General features: G+C 41.4%; 1 protein-coding gene and 1 long non-coding RNA gene across 7 annotated transcripts; one reads left to right on the forward strand and one right to left on the reverse strand.

The window, feature by feature from the left end:
- Positions 1–151: 151 nt before the first annotated feature.
- On the forward strand, positions 152–2,924 carry LOC114555622 (uncharacterized). Its single transcript, XR_003692578.1, has 2 exons — positions 152–251; positions 950–2,924. It is a non-coding gene; the product is annotated as an uncharacterized LOC114555622 (long non-coding RNA).
- A 3,358-nt stretch (positions 2,925–6,282) lies between these two features.
- On the reverse strand, positions 6,283–12,246 carry LOC114555035 (DNA ligase 1). Of its 6 annotated transcripts, none has more exons than XM_028577112.1 (5): positions 11,139–11,359; positions 9,934–10,258; positions 9,193–9,792; positions 7,824–8,708; positions 6,283–7,345 (listed from the first exon to the last, which is right to left on the reverse strand). In XM_028577112.1, exons 1-5 carry the CDS (start codon positions 11,139–11,141, stop codon positions 7,086–7,088), a joined length of 2,073 nt encoding a protein of 690 aa, XP_028432913.1. In that variant the 5' UTR covers positions 11,142–11,359; the 3' UTR covers positions 6,283–7,085. The 6 variants fall into 6 exon arrangements, with proteins under 6 accessions (XP_028432913.1, XP_028432912.1, XP_028432909.1 ...); XM_028577111.1 differs by having other exon boundaries at positions 9,193–9,762; positions 9,904–10,258; XM_028577108.1 differs by lacking the exon at positions 11,139–11,359 and adding an exon at positions 12,109–12,246 and having other exon boundaries at positions 9,193–10,258.
- Positions 12,247–17,447: the final 5,201 nt, after the last annotated feature.

Here is a 17,447-nt window from a genome sequence, read left to right on the forward strand (position 1 = left end):
TATCCCACCTACAGCATATTTAATGCAGTTAAGTTTGTACTATAAAGATGAAAACAAGAACTGAAGTAACAGCTGTAACCGTCCACTAGCATTGTAGTACTAGTGTTGAATATTGGATAATACAAAAATCCCATTATATAATTAACACCATATTATTGATTGATTTTCTGCAGGACGAGTCCTCCGTGGAGATCAGTCAGCCTTCCATCTGTACGATGTGTGAGCAGGACGACTCCCTCCTGAAGACAAAGGTATGAGGATGGAAGATACTGTAATTCTAAACTTCTTGTCTAAAATATTGCACAATATTTGCTTATAAAAGCTTCTAGCAGCCCAGTCTGTGCATGTTTTTAAAGGGACTGACAACCAATGGTCAAATGAAATGTTTAAAATGCGATTTTTACATAAATTCTATGTTTTCTAAGTGAGGTTTGGTTACGTTGCACTCCTCCACGATGGACTGTTAAATCATTTTTCATTAGTCACTCCACCAATTTGGTCCAAACTGGATCGTCTCAACAACTGTTGGATGGATTGCCATGCAATTTAGTGCAGACATTCTTGTCTTCAGGATGAAATCTTCATTTCATCTTTGGTGATCCCCTCCCCTTCCCCTTTCATCTAGTGCCATCGTCGGGGTCAACATTTCCCGTAGTTAAAATTGTTCACTTTGTCAAAATGAAAGGAAATGTCAGATTGTGTATTGGACCTTTTTAGTTCTGGGGAAACAGCCAAAGTTCTGGAAGAGTTATTGAAATGTTGGTTGCTGAATTGGTTGAAATGACTTACTGTAGGCAAACTTAGGTCACGATTTCACTGAAAGGCTTAATGGAGACACATTTTGCTCGAGAAAGTCATTAGTCTGCGAGGTAAAGACTCAGCCAGCGTCTTTGGATTTAAGCAACCTTTAATTTTCTGTGTTATAATCCTTTTTTTTTTCTGTCTCTAGAAACAGTGTAAGAACTGCAACGGCATCTTCTGCGAGAGCTGTGTGTCCAACGAGCTGCCGTTACCTTCCTCCATTCTCCCAGAGACTGTGTGTACCGCCTGCTTCTCTCGGTTACTCCAACAATACGCTTCAACGCCAACATGAAACAACTCTGCATTTTACTACAAGACATGACGATCAGACACCTGGAAACCAGAGGCATTCATTTGTAAAACTGGCACTGCAAAAATGCACTTTTTGACTTTGTGACTCGAGACATTATGAAAGGTCGGACGGAGTCCGATTCAGATCAGATTAAGTTGGCAATGTCCAAACATGTGCCGCTAAGAGCTGATTGAATTCAGGTTTTCATTTTTCAAATACTGGTTTGGCCATAATTCTTCCTTTCTGGCTGAAAGTGTGTGTTGAGCTGCTGTGGTATTTCTGAAGACCTGCACTCAAAAAGCTGTAAAATGGCACCTGGATGGAGATTACTGATTTTAAAAAGACAACTTTAATCATCTCATGCATTAAAAAAAAAACTGACTTTCCACAATGTCCACTAAGTGGATTATTGATTAAAAGGACACCTGACGATATATATTTTATATAATTTAGTTTTAAAAGTTGGGGAAAAGGAAAGAAGGAAAAACTGGACTTGCTTTTTGTGTAAGCCACAACTGTGCTCCATTACAACACAGCTGTTAATCATATACAGAGCAGTATGTGATGTATCATTTTACTTTGATGAAGCATGAATTTTATGATTCAGGCTGATGCTGACAAAATCAAATATCCCATATCCCAAACACTTTTGACCAAATACTATATTATACTTTATTACGTGTCAATATTTTGGGAAAGACCGTGTGCTGTCAAAAGCTTTTTATACACGTATCAGACATTAGTAATAAACTCCGTCTAATGAGTTTAAAAATAAAAAATTGTACAACTAATGCAAAATGTTAAGACCAGAAAAATAGAAATATTTAAGTTCTATGACAATGTTATGATAACCAGAATCCTAGACTGCTAGACTACATCTAGTCTCTTATCACGATATCAACATTTGATGGACATATCATCCGGCTTTGGTGTTGAGACTGTAGAAGAGAGTTGATTTTGCTGTTTGACATTTTGGGCATTGCGCTTATTTTGTCTTGCGGAAAGTTAGATGAGACGATTGATACCACTCTCAAGTCCGTCCGTTTAGTGTACAAGCTACAGACAGCAACGGTTTAGCTTAGCTTAGCTTAGCACAAAGACAGGAAACGAGAGGAACTTATTCACTCGTTAACATGTTATATCTTGTTTAATCTGTAGAAAAACAGACAAAGTGTACTATTTATTGGGTTAATTAGCTTTAGAGGTGCGGCTAGGTTGATTGTGTTACCTTTCGACTAAGCTAGATAGTCTTTATGCTAAGCTAAGCTAACTGGCTGCAGCTTCACATTTATCGTACAGATGTATAGAGTGGTATCGCTCTCAGCAAAAAAAATAAAAAAAGCAAATAAGTGTATGTCCCAAAATGTCAGATTATTCCTTAAGTTTACAAAGCTGAATATTCTGTATGAAATAATTCTTTACTGTTGCTGTTGTGTTCCATATAAGTTAGAAGTGGCATTAACAAAATGGCTAAAAACTCATCTCCTGTTGACGAAAAAGGAATATTTTGTCAAAACAGAGTCTGTTTGATCTCAAACAGTACAGCCGTTAAAATCACAAAATCCAGCTTTTATAGATATTTAGATTCTAGTCTTTTCTCTGGATAATCAAACTTTTTTCCGAACGTCTTTAAATATTTCTGCACTTTTAGATGCATGGCTCTCTGCCTGACTGGTTTGAAGTGGGCATATCAGCTGTTTTTACGTTTTGTTGATTTATATGAAGAATAATTAGAAAATCGGTAAAACCAGTTTAGCCGTTCTTGTTGAAACTAACTAACACGTGAGATGGAAATGCTTCTTAGATCAACAATAAACTTTTATTAATTTTACCGGTGTAATGACTCTGGATTATTTGAACCTGTGTTTCACCTTTGTGCAGCATAAAGAGCTCAGTCCTTAAAAATTCAATCTTACAACATCTTTTTTACATATCAATATTCCTATACATAAACTAAGTACAAAAATATGGTTAAAGTCTTAGGGCTCTTACATGATCCTTTACTTGTTTTTTAAAACTTGATTTATTATGCGCTTTGGCAATCTCTGCTGGAAGTGAGTTCCGAGCAACCATCCCTCGATACAATACTGTACTTTGCATTGATTGTGTTCGGGCTCTAGGAATTTTAAAAATACCTCTAGCGGCATGTCTAGTGGAGGATTTATGCGCTAAATGTAAGTTGACTATACACACAATTTGGAATTTTTTATTCATTCATGTTTCTAACAAAAGCCAGGAGTGATGCTGAAAGTCTCTCCACAACTTTCAACCAGGAGACTTTGACATGCATGTTGTTTACATTCGACCTGAGTGGATGTTGAAGGGCAAGACGCGCTGCTCTGTTCTAAACCAGCTGCAGTTTACCTAGATCTTTCTTTGCAGCACTTGACCATATCATTGGGCAATAGTCAAGATGTGATAAAACTAGAGTGCGCAGGACTTGTTTGGTCAGTTGTGGTGTTAAAAAAGCCGAGCATCTTTTTATAACATATATTCCTCCCCATCTTTGCAACAAGATAATTTATATGTGTTGTCCACAAGAGAGTACAATCTAAGAAGACCAAGCTTTGTTTCCTCTACTTGTTCAACAGCTACATTATTCAACATAAGATTCAGCTGAGGCCTAGAGCTCAAGGAATGATTTGTACCAAATACAATGCTTTTAGTCTTTGACATGTTTAGGAATAGTCTATTGTTAGTAACCCATTCTAGTGCTACCTGCAACTCTTTCTTTCCACTCTAAATGTTTTGTGTCAGAAAAGCTTCCATTAAAGAAAACTTTGTGTTCTGTAGGATACATCATTTTCTATCCATGATAAAGCAGATGCAGCAAAATCATAACATACACGTTTTTCCAATAATAATTTGTGATCAATGACATCAAATGCAGCACAGTACAGCTCCCACAATATTCCTCTGATCAATTTCCTTTAACCAATCATCCGTCATTTGTGTAAGTGCAGTGCATGTTGAGTGACCTGATCAACAGAGAAGTAGCACTGTATCTGGTCAAATACAATTTGTTCCAATAGTTTGCTAGGAACAGGCAACAAACTAATAGGTCGGCTGTTAGTGCCGGTGAAGGCAGCCCGAGCTTGCTTGGGTAAAGGAATAACTTTAGCTTCTCTCCAAATTTGAGGAAAAACATTACTTTTTAGGAGTAGGTGGTAAATAATCTTATTTTATTGAAGCTGTGAGTGTGGACTGGCAGTGGGGGTGCTGGGTCCAAAGATAGCTGGACTGGCAGTGGGGGTGCTGGGTCCGAAGATAGCTGGACTGGCAGTGGGGGTGCTGGGTCCGAAGATGGCTGGACCGGCAGTGGGGGTGCTGGGTCCGAAGATGGCTGAACTGGCAGTGGGGGTGCTGGGTCCGAAGATGGCTGGACCGGCAGTGGGGGTGCTGGGTCGAAGATGGCTGAACTGGCAGTGGGGGTGCTGGGTCCGAAGATGGCTGGACCGGCAGTGGGGGTGCTGGGTCCGAAGATGGCTGAACTGGCAGTGGGGGTGCTGGGTCCGAAGATGGCTGGACCGGCAGTGGGGGTGCTGGGTCCGAAGATGGCTGGACTGGCAGTGGGGGTGCTGGGTCCAAAGATGGCTGGACTGGCAGTGGGGGTGCTGGGTCTGAAGATGGCTGGACTGGCAGTGGGGGGGCTGGGTCCGAAGATGGCTGGACTGGCAGTGGGGGTGCTGGGTCTATAGATGGCTGGACTGGCAGTGGGGGTGCTGGGTCCGAAGATGGCTGGACTGGCAGTGGGGGGGCTGGGTCCGAAGATGGCTGGACTGGCAGTGGGGGGTGCTGGGTTGTGTTCCTCAGTGCGGCTGCAGACTTGCTGTTCCAGTGCGTGGCTATCGGCAGCAGAGGACTCTGAGGTTATTTCTGAGAACAGAGATCTTCCAGTTAGTGCCGTCAGGGAGCGGAGCAGACAGGAAGTACAACAACAACAAGAAACTAGACTAGATCCAACTCTCGAAGGCTGGTGAAAAAGCATACTCAGTGGTAAGGAACAATCCAGCAGGGAGAGGAAAGTCAGACTGACATCTGAAGGCAGATGATGGAGCAGGATGAGTAGCAGGGGCGCTGATTGGACCTGGTACGGGGGGTCCTCACTCTGTGGAACATGTAGGGGGAACAGAAACACAGACAGACAGAGAGAGAAAACAAACAACCACAACACCAAACACATGGCAGGTATAACAAAATGAAGAAATAAACCAAAAACACACACACACACACACACACACACACACACACACACACCAGACTGTCACCGTGCAGAAGTCACGGCAGGCGGGGGCGTGACATGAGCTACCTGTCGACTAGCTACAACAATACAATGCTGCTTACTCACCACCTGCAATAATAATTCACTTTCATAAGGTGTCATATATTGTCAATTATTTTATAATGAGTACTTTTACTTCTAATGGAGTATTTTTACACTGTGGTATTGCTACTTTAACTTAAAATATAAGTATAAAAAGCTCCTTATGATAAAAAAAACTTCTAAACAAAAGATGAATACAATCTACATCTGAATCAATGCAGTGAAACGTTAAAATGGGTTTGTCTGTTTACCTGTTCTCATCTTCATCATGAAGCAGGAACCAAACAAAGGAGCACTGAGCAGCAGCAGGGGGGCACTCACCTTAGCAGACGCTGAAAAACTGGTTCCACCACGATTGAATATAATACTTACCGACCTGTACATCTATGGAAATGCCCCCCCCCCCCCCGCCCTCCCCATCTGAAAGAACTACTCACCCCTCTAACTAACCCTCGATCCCTCCGTTCAACAAACTCAAACCGCCTCCTTCTCCCCAGGACTAATCTCAGCTCCGTGGCTGATCGGGCTTTCTGTTCTGACGCTCCCGACCATCTGAGGGAACCTCAAACTATTGAGACTTTTAAAAAAACGACTAAAAACATTTCTATTTAAGAACTTCTGAGTTTTAATTAACCCTGCAAGTCTATTTGTATTTTATATTGATGTTTTTACCGTGCTTTTAAAATCTTAACTGTAGCACTTTGAGATTTACTCCAAATGTAAAGTTCATTACAAATAAAATCTATTATTAAGTCTCCTCGGGACTCAGGACCCACTCCACCTGTGATCCATTGATCTAATCCAGTGTTTCTCAAATGGGGGTATGTGTCCCCCTAGGGGTACTTTGGAGAACTGCAGGGGGTACGTCGCTGTTTCTGACCTATTCTTGGCTTTCTTCCTTACGTCTTGTCTTTTTATCTTCGAAGTTATTTTTTTTCTGCCATTTTCAGCCTTTATATCTACAGGACAGCTGAAGACTTGAAAGGGAAGAGAGAGAGAGGGGGGAATGACATGCAGCAAAGGGCCGCAGGTCTGAGTCAAACCCAGGCCTGCCGCGTCGAGGAGTAAACCTCTATATATGGGCGCCCGCTGTACCAACTGAGGTATCCGGGCGCCCTTCTTAAAAATGTTTGTCTCTTTTTTCAAAGTTTTATTCTGCTTTTATCAAAGTTTGTCGCTTAGGCTATTTGAATTTTTCACTTTTGTCGCGCTAGTGTTGCCTTCCTTCTTTCTACTGTGTTTTTTTTATAAGTTTTTATTACGATTTTCAACCTAGTATTGCCTTACTTTCTTCTTTCTACTGTCTTTAGGGTCTAACCCTAACCCTAAGGTCTCTGCCAGAACCTAACCAAAGCTAAATTAGGATAGGTGTTGGGCTAACCTTGGTTAAATTAGGCTAGGTTAGGATGAATTAGATTGGGTCAAGTGGCATTAAGTTAGAACACGGTTATTTGCACAATGCTCTTTGACTGTATAACTAAATTAAAGCCAACATCTAGGGTGTTCAAACATCATGTGGTTACAAGGATATTTGATGGTGGTTGCTAATGTTTTAAAAGAATATTTTACTTTTCTTTACTTCTGTTTTGTCAAATCTGAAATGTTTGCCGTCTCCCTCAATTACCTCTCTCTATTTGGTGCCATTTTTCTGATTGCTCTACTTTTATCTTAATTGATATATATATGTGACCTGATTGGCATTGGTCCGTAGAGAAAATTTAACATAGCTGGGTATTCTGAGTTTCTGTATAACTCAGAGATATTCTCCATCTTCTTCGCATTTATTTCCTTCCTCTCTACCTTCAGTCTTTGCTTCCTCACTTCCCTCTCCACCTTAAATTCTTGTCTGCGTTTGTACAGGACCAGCTCCCTCCTTCGGTCAAGCAGCCGTTCTTTTTCTGCCATTTTCTCTGGATTTCTGAGGGGATCTGTAACCAAAAGCATATGAAAGGTTAAGTCTGGAGTCCCGTTGTACACTCGCACCCGTCCCAAAAGGAAATAGTCAACAGATTTGTTTTGTTGCAAGTTGTTAAAAATACATGTTGGCCTGGCGCCATAAGTGAGATAAGAGCTATCTTAGCTTAACACCTCTAATTAATGTAATGTAATAATGTAATTATTCAATGTAATGTAACTAGCCTGTATTAGTCACATGGGCTGGTTTTCTGACTACTTTTACTTACTTTCAATGAATTTAGTGAATAATAATTTCACTTTTTAGGACTTTAAATGAAGGACGTTTACTTGTAACGGAGTTCTTTTTTTTTTTTACATAGTGGTGTTGGAACTTTTACTAGTGAAGAAATTGAATACTTGTTCCACCACTGATCTATTGTGATCTAAAAGGAGACTATACATACACCTGTATGACATTTTATGTGATAAAATGTAAGTTTACTTTCTTACCATGACGCAGGAGGTAGCGCTCATCCACAAAGGTCGATTGGATGTCCCTGGCAATGTTGTCTATCTTGCGATTGAGCCACCAAATGTGCATTCTTGAACGCGGACTGAACATTTTCCTCTCCTTCTCCTGGTTCTTTCTCTTCATCTTTTCACACCTCTCTCTTTCTCTTTTTAAACCCTCCTCCTCCAAATGTTGCTTTTCTCTTTCAATGAACTCCCACTCCTTTCTAGCACTCAGATTGATAGATAAAGGGCTATTAGCCCTTCTTTCTTGCTGCCTCCTTGTGGTAGAAGGCTCGTCGTCTTCAGAAGACGAAGATGTAGAGGAAGGGCTGTCACCACTTCGTCCGTCCTGCCTCAAGGTGTCTGAAGGGTTCAAATCTCCACGAAACAAAGGTCTCTCACCCCTTCGTACGTGCTCCCACCAGATGATAGGCTGGTCAATGTCAACGCAGGGCAAATGGTTCTCACCAATTCCTCCATTCTGCCTAAAGGTGGTAGGAAGGTTGATGTCTACGAAGGACAAAGGACTTTCTTGTTGCTGCCTCCTTGTGGTAGAAGGCTCATCATCTTCAGAAGATGAAGACGAAGGGCTCTCACCCCTTCGTGCTTGCTGCCAGCTTGGAGTAGAAGGCTGACTGTCTTCTGAAGATGAAGAGGAAGGGCTCTCAGCCCTTTGTTCTTGCTGCCTGGTGGTAGAGGGTGTGTTTTCTGCACAAGACAAAGGGCTCGCAGCCTTTCGCCTGCGCTCCATTGCCTTCAGTCTTTGCTTCCTCACTTCCCTCTCCACCTTAAATTCTTGTCTGCGTTTGTACAGGACCAGCTCCCTCCTTAGGTCAAGCAGCCGTTCTTTTTCTGCCATTTTCTCTGGATTCCTGAGGGGATCTGTAACCAAAAGCATATGAAAGGTTAAGTCTGGAGTCCCGTTGTACACTCGCACCCGTCCCAAAAGGAAATAGTCAACAGATTTGTTTTGTTGCAAGTTGTTAAAAATACATGTTGGCCTGGTACCATAAGTGAGATAAGAGCTATCTTAGCTTAACACCTCTAATTAACACACCTTGTTTGTTTCATTGTAACGGTTCAATGTAATGTAACTAGTCTGTATTAGTCACATGGGCTGGTTTTCTGACTACTTTTACTTACTTTCAATGAATTTAGTGAATAATAATTTCACTTTTTAGGACTTTAAATGAAGGACGTTTACTTGTAACGGAGTTCTTTTTTTTTTTACATAGTGGTGTTGGAACTTTTACTAGTGAAGAAATTGAATACTTGTTCCACCACTGATCTACTGTGATCTAAAAAGGAGACTATACATACACCTGTATGACATTTTATGTGATAAAATGTAAGTTTACTTTCTTACCATGACGCAGGAGGTAGCGCTCATCCACAAAGGTCGATTGGATGTCCCTGGCAATGTTGTCTATCTTGCAATTGAGCCACCAAATGTACGTTCTTGAACGCAGACCAAACGTTTTCCTCTCCTTCTCCTGGTTCTTTCTCTTCATCTTTTCACACCTCTCTCTTTCTCTTTTTAAACCCTCCTCCTCCAAACGCTGCTTTTCTCTTTCAGTGATCTCCCTCTCCTTTCTTGCACTGGTGGTAGAGGGTGTGTTTTCAGCACAAGACAAAGGGCTCTCACCCTTTCGCCTGCGCTCCTTCATGTTTGTGCCTACAAAGAACAAAGAGCTCACATCCTTTTGTTCTTGCTGCCTGGTGGTAGAACGCTGGTCATCTTTAGAAGATGACGACGAAGGGCTCTCAAACCTTCGTTCTTGCTGCCTGGTGGTAGGGGGCTGGTTTTCTGCACAAGACAAAGGGCTCTCACCCCTTTGCCTGTGCTCCTTCGTGATGTTAGAAGGATTGGGGCCCACGATGAACAAAGAGCTCACATCCCTTTGTACTAGCAGCCTGGTGGTACAACGCTGGTCATCTTCAGAAGATGACGACGAAGGGCTCTCACCCCTCCATGCTTGCTGCCGCCTCCGAGTAGTAGGCTGCTTGTCTTCAGAGGATGAAGAGGAAGGTCTCTCAAACCTTCGTACTCGCAGCCTGGTGGTACAACGCTGGTCATCTTCAGAAGATGACGATGAAGGGCTCTCACCCCTCCATGCTTGCTGCCTGGTGGTAGAGGGCTTGTGTTCTGCACAAGACAAAGGGCCCTCACCCCTTTCTCTGTGCTCCTTCACGATGTTAGAAGGGTTGGTGTCTCCACTAGACGAAGGTCTCTCACCCCTTCGTCCGTGCTTCCTCCAGATGGTGGGAGGGTTGAGGTCTTCAGGAGACGAAGGTCTCTCACTCCTTTGTTTGGACTTCTTCGAAGAAGAGTCCATACCTCCTGAAGACCGTGGTCTCGTAAAGACCTTTTGTTGAAAAATGGATCTAAACATTTTCTCAGTGATTTTTCCTTGTATACTGGCGTTGTGAAACTGAAAGTACAAACACACAAACACACACAGCAATTACTTCACTGATAATCACATTATTGTTTCAAGCAGCACACTAAGCAAGTTATTTCACTTAACTAAACCTTCTAACTGAACTTAAATAAACTGAGAAATATTTCTCTGGTCACACATCATTATTGCACTGTGCTTGATAAAAAAAAAATGAAAAAGGTCTGCCACAAATATCACTTAGAATAATAATAATACTTATATAGACTTCAGACTGCAGTATAATGTACTTTCAAATAAATCAATCAAGTATTAATGTATGTCAGACACATAAACAGTACATATATCCATTGACATACTATAGCTGCAACTAGTAGACTACAGGCATTTGCAACACACAGGCCCTATTTTCAAACCACACCAACCCATAGAAATAAAAATGGATAGAAAGGCCATTTCCATTCAAATTAACGTAGCAGAAAGGTGTACCGTTGCCATGTTAAGGTATAAACTGCCATCATGCCATTTTATTTCTATGCACCAACGACACACAAATGTCATAAAACATACCAAAAAACAACAACATAAAGAGCAAAAATGTGCCGACAACAGTTTAATATCTTAAAGCATCTGCAGACCACTAGGTGGCGGTGCTACGACATGATACGCTCCACTAAAGGCACAGCCAGCACAAATACAACGGCTCGACGTTAAAGCACAGTAGCTAGCTAGCTAGCTAGATAATACAACAGCTCCACCAAAACACGGAAAGAGCAATGCACGGCTACAGTTCAAATTACAACAGTTTCACCAAAATATGCAGCTGCTAACGTTAATATTAGCTGAAGCAACACACTCTTTTTGTTTGGAAAATAAAGCACTTAATTTAGCACATTTTGCACCAGAAGCCAACCATGCTTTCTTTGTTTTCTCTCTCTTTTTCTCGGTTCCCCCCTTTGGTCGTTTGGTGCCGCGATTCATTTTCTTTTATCTTGGTGGTGGTCAGTGGTAATGGATTCGGCGCTAAAAATAAATCATTTTGAAACCATCATAGACTTCTATTGTAGTTACTCGCTCTGGCCGTTCACGGGTACATGGTACCGTAAACATTCCCATGGCAACAGCGACTTGGACCAAAACAATGACGTCGTTGCAACGCTTAGGATTGTGGGTAGTGTTGTTTTTCTACATACGATCGCGAATAAAAATAACATTTTGAAAAATAACTTTTTTGAAAAATAACTTTTTTGAAAAATAACTTTTTCAAAAATAACAAGACAAATTATTGACAATATTTCTACTATTAAGTAAGAATAATACAAATAATAAAAACACTACAATGAAACAAATGAAAGCAGTGTTTTCTACGACTAGCTATCTCAAAAGACACCTTCACTGTAACACAACAATACATTTTTGTTTTAGATCAACAACCCACAGATAATTTTAAAACAGGACGTTTGAGAAATAATCTGTGATAGAAGCTGCAGAATGTCACAAGTGCAGGGACTGCAAACCTCTTAGTCAATTCAAAGAGTATAGAAATTACTTCTTGGTCAATTTAAAGTGTCTTCGAGTGCAAGGAAAACACTACACATGCAGTCAATTTTCTGCACATGCAATTTAGGCAACATGTAATGCAACATTTAATAATTACAAATGTTTTGTGCAAGAGACATAATTCATTTGCATCTCCTGATCACAGAAATCACATCTGATAGCTGGAATATAGCTAGCTAACTCAATTGATAAAAAAATATATTTATTTGACAGAAACATGTGAGGAAAGTAAATGTACTCCTTCCCCAACAAAATACGGCTCTACTTAACAGAAATAGTTGAGTAAAAAAGCAGTTTCAGCTCTGCTGTAAAGTGCGACTTACCTCTCCAAAGTATAGTGTTGAAAGGAACTCTGTGTGCCAGTTCTGTTGTTTTGTTTTGTTTTTGATTTTAAATAAAAGCAGAAGTTGAGTCTACCGTTCTGCAAAGTGTACGTTCAGTTGCGCGTTCTGATTCGTCGCATGACCGTAGACTCCTCCAATTAAATCGCTCCGTTTGACTGTAGACTACCAATTGGAAACGTGGGATTCTTGACCGCAGCTACCAATCACCAACCCGGTCGCGACAAGACCCGCCCTTCAATAGCGTTCACACACTACTATCGGCCAAGCGTCCGTACACATAGTGGGATTCGTTCTTATATGGATTCATAATTTTGCAATCAATCACACGCCGACATTCAAACATTGACATATATATAAGCATTCAAAGCTGAACCTGCCGCTGCAGTCAATGGAGGTCTCCGGTGATCTGGTAAGTCTGAATGAAATAATAATTTATAACACTCACTGCTTATATTTTTACTAAGCCTGAAATAATTCATTCTTCGTTACACTCACTGTTTGTACTTCCCAGTTGGTTTTTTTGATCGTTTGGGAAAAGCTAATGGTATCAACTAAAGCTAACTTAGCTAGCTGTAAGTTTTAGTTTCAAATCAATTAATTAAAATGGCAAATTGTATGGATTTGATTGGAGAAAGAAGCAGAGTCCCAGATCATTCTTTACTTTGGTTAAAATTTCTTATAAAGACTGAGGCTTATTGTCATGTAGCTTATCAGGAGAGTTTACAAAATTCATCCACAAAAAGGAAAGTCAGCAGAATTTTGCCCTTTAACTTCTTATCCTCGAGTTTACAGCAATCAACCCCTGTGAAAATTAAGAATGATACACAATTATGTTTTAGAGACCAAGAAAATCTAGATAACTGGTATGTCAGCCTTTGTAAATTGATTAAAGAAGATATAGAGTCTGATATAAAAGATGGAGACAACTACAATGTTACAAAAAAAGCCATTCAATACAATACCTTATTGGAACAAAGAGTTAAAACAATTGTGGCAATCTATGCGTAAAACAGAAAATATGTTTCTGAAGTGCTTAAATAATAATATAGAAAGGAAGAAACTATTAGAAACCTTTAAGAATAGTCAGAATAGGTTTGATAAAAGACGTTATCAAAGAGGATTGGTATTAAATCTGAAGAGAATCCAAACGTCTGACCCTAAGAGATTTTGGTCAGAAATTAATAAACTAGGGCCAAGGCGTAGTTGGAAAATACCTATGGACATGCTGGGGAATGATGGTAGTTTAGTGACTGGGCTGTCTGATATAATCAATAGGTGGGAGAAAGATTTCAAAGGGCTTTTTTTTCTAGTGAGATGTTTGACTTTGATGGAGGGTACTATGAGGATTTATGTCAGAGGAAAAATGTAATAGAGGGCCACATTTTAAAAAGGTAATAGTGGATAAATAAGGATCTTAATAATAGTCTCACAAAAGAAGAAGTTCAAATGGCTATTAATAAAGCTAAATTGGGAAAAGCGACAGGGGTTAAAAATATCCCAAATGAAATACTGAAATCACCCAAACTATTTGATATTTTGTGTTGATTTATTTAAAGGATGTTTTGAATCCGGCAAAATACCATCTATGTGGCTTAAATCAATTAATCCAATACCAAAATCCCCAAATGAGAATCTAAGGGTGCCTTTAAATTATAGAGGGATTAGTCTAATGAACACAGTTCATAAGCTGTATTCTACAATACTTAATGAGAGGCTCATGTTGTATTTAGAGAAAGAAGAGCTCCTTGTGGAAGAACAAAATGGGTTCCGTAAATCAAGATCATGCTTGGATCACATTTTTGTATTGTCTACAATTATAACTGAAAATAAGTGAAAATAAGCCAACATATTCGTGCTTTATCGATTTTCACAAAGCTTTTGATATGATCAATAGGGATTTGTTAGCACATAAACTTACGGGGTAAATGGACATTTTTATATGGCACTTAAGTCTGTTTATCACAAGCCCATAGCATGTGTAAGATTGAATGAACTCCATACCAACTGGTTTCCAACATCATTAGGGGTAAAACAGGGTGATGCTTTGTCCCCCACATTATTTGCAATTTATATAAATGATTTGACATTGAATTGTAGGATAAGATGTGGAAATGAAATTATACGTATCCTTTGTACACGGATGACATAGCATTACTGTCACCATCTGAAGATAATATGCAGCGGATGCTTTATTGATGATTGGTGTAAATGGAGACTGTTTATCAATAGAAAGAAAACAGAAATAATTCCATCCATCCATCCATCTTCGTCCGCTTATCCGGTATCGGGTCGCGGGGGGAGCAGCTCCAGCAGGGGACCCCAAACTTTCCTTTCCCGAGCAACATTAACCAGCTCCGACTGGGGGATCCCGAGGCGTTCCCAGGCCAGGTTGGAGATATAATCCCTCCACCTAGTCCTGGGTCTTCCCCGAGGCCTCCTCCCAGCTGGATGTCTCTGGAACACCTCCCTAGGGAGGCGCCCAGGGGGCATCCTTACCAGATGCCCGAACCACCTCAACTGGCTCCTTTCCACGCGAAGGAGCAGCGGCTCTACTCCGAGCTCCTCACGGATGACTGAGCTTCTCACCCTATCTCTAAGGGAGACGCCAGCCACCCTCCTGAGGAAACCCATTTCGGCCGCTTGTACCCTGGATCTCGTTCTTTCGGTCGTGACCCAGCCTTCATGACCATAGGTGAGGGCAGGAACGAAAACTGACCGGTAGATCGAGAGCTTTGCCTTCTGGCTCAGCTCTCTTTTCGTCACAACGGTGCGATAGATTGAAAGTAATACTGCACCCGCTGCGCCAATTCTCCGACCAATCTCCCGCTCCATTGTCCCCTCACTCGCGAACAAAACCCCAAGGTACTTAAACTCCTTCACTTGGAGTAAGGACTCATTCCCTACCTGGAGAAGGCATTCCATCGGTTTCCTGCTGAGAACCATGGCCTCCGATTTAGAGGTGCTGATCCTCATCCCAACTGCTTCACTCTCGGCTGCGAACCGATCCAGTGAGTGCTGAAGGTCACAGGCCGATGATGCCATCAGGACCACATCATCTGCAAAGAGCAGCTATGAGATCCCCAGCCCACCAAACTGCAACCCCTCCCCACCCCGACTACGCCTCGATATCCTGTCCATAAATGTTACAAACAGGATTGGTGACAAAGCGCAGCCCTGGTGGAGGCCAACCCTCACCTGAAACGAGTCCGACCTACTGCCGAGAACCCGGACACAGCTCTCGCTTTGGTTGTACAGAGATTGGATGGCCCAGAGTAGAGACCCCCTCACCCCATACTCCCGCAGTACCTCCCACAGTATCTCCCGGGGGACCCGGTCATACGCCTTTTCCAGATCCACAAAACACATGTAGACCGGTTGGCCATACTCCCAGGCTCCCTCCAGGATCCTTGTGAGAGTGAAGATCTGGTCCATTGTTCCACGACCAGGACGGAATCCGCATTGTTCCTCCTCAACTCGAGGTTCGACTATCGGCCGAACCCTCCTTTCCAGCAGCTTGGAGTAGACTTTACCAGGGAGGCTGAGAAGTGTGATACCCCTGTAATTGGCACACACCCTCTGGTCCCCCTTTTTAAAAAGGGGAACCACCACCCCAGTCTGCCACTCCTTTGGCACCGTCCCAGACTTCCACGCAATGTTGAAGAGTCGTGTCAACCAGGACAGCCCCTCCACACCCAGAGCCTTGAGCATTTCTGGACGGATCTCATCAATCCCCGGGGCTTTGCCACTGTGGAGTTGTTTGACTACATCAGTGACCTCCGCCTGGGAAATTGACAATGATCCCCCATCATCCTCCAGCTCTGCCTCTAACATAGAGGGCGTATTAGTCGGATTCAGGAGTTCCTCAAAGTGCTCCTTCCACCGCCCTATTACCTCCTCCGTTGAGGTCAACAGTGTCCCATCCTTACTGTACACAGCTTGGATGGTTCCCCGCTTCCCCCTCCTGAGGTGGCGAACAGTTTTCCAGAAGCACCTTGGTGCCGACCGAAAGTCCTTCTCCATGTCTTCTCCAAACTTCTCCCACACCCGCTGCTTTGCCTCTTTCACGGCAGAGGCTGCAGCCCTTCGGGCCCTTTGGTACCCTGCAACTGCCTCCGGAGTCCTCTGGGATAACATATCCCGGAAAGACTCCTTCTTCAGTCGGACGGCTTCCCTGACCACCGTTGGGACCATAGGCAGGTTAAGGGAACTCATATTAATGTTAAAAAAAACTCATAAAGTGAAATTTTCATGCCATGGGACCTTTAAAACAAGGAAAAGACCACACTTAAGCCATTTACAATATTACGATTTCCAAAATCTAAGACAATATCTAGTCTCATATCACAATATAGATACAGTATAATGATGATATATTGCCCAGCCCTAATTCCAAGGTCAGCTAATAGAGTGTAACAGGTAAAAAAATGTGAATCAACCAGCATGGTGCTTTAACTGCCAGTGGAAGTAGGTCTGGCAATGCGAGACTAATCTGCCGGTAACCGTAACAATCATTCTGTACATGGTCGTTTTAATTGACATACATGTGAAAGCTAAATTGTTTGGTTCAGATGTTTCTCAAACGCAAAATATGTTCAACAATGAGGTGAAGCCTGCATGCAATCTTTAGTTTGGTTAATAGCTTAATGGAAAGGATACTGTAATATCAGGTTTATGGTGAAAAGGTCTAAAATTTTGAATACATTTACAGTATTTATATATACATATTTACATGAATTACTTAAATTTAGTTACATTTTTACTCTCAAGCTACATTTCAATAGGTCTGGGAATCACCAGAGGCCTCACGATACGATCTCATCACGATACGATATTATAGCGATTTTAAACATATTGCAATATTCTGCAGCATATTGCAATTTATTTCCTTTTTCCAACTTCAAATTTTTCCCAATTTCAAATGATGTCCCCAAAAGGAAAGTTTGTCAACATCTGTTTTATCTAAAAAGATGAATTTCTCTGATCATCTCACTTCAATTGTATTACTGCAAAATGGGATTGTCAAGCAGACAACCTGACCAACACATATATAATAATAGATCAATACTTGGTGTCTGTGTATCGATACAGTATTGCACAGAAAATACCGTGATACTATGCTGTATCGATTTTTTCCCCCCTACTCCTACATTTCAAATGTGTATTCTTCTAATTTTGGAAACTCCCAACTTGAGACAGCAGGTTCTCCTTCAGCGTACAGTATATTAAGCCTGTATCATCACCAACAATATCAAATAAAACTCATCTAAATATCACAAGTTTTCTTATGTCATGAACATGTCAGTTTTAAGAACAAAAAA

The sequence above is a fragment of the Perca flavescens genome, chromosome 5 (assembly GCF_004354835.1).
Source record: "Perca flavescens isolate YP-PL-M2 chromosome 5, PFLA_1.0, whole genome shotgun sequence".
NCBI classification, from domain to species: Eukaryota; Metazoa; Chordata; class Actinopteri; order Perciformes; family Percidae; genus Perca; species Perca flavescens.

What these genes read in the sequence shown, in the direction of transcription:
- LOC114555035 (XM_028577107.1), bottom strand. An exon ending in GCGCTACCTCCTGCGTCATG is followed by an intron (nt 8,709 to 9,192) that starts GTAAGAAAGTAA and finishes TTTTGGTTACAG; the next exon opens with ATCCCCTCAGGAATCCAGAG. An exon ending in GCGCTACCTCCTGCGTCATG is followed by an intron (nt 7,346 to 7,823) that starts GTAAGAAAGTAA and finishes TTTTGGTTACAG; the next exon opens with ATCCCCTCAGAAATCCAGAG.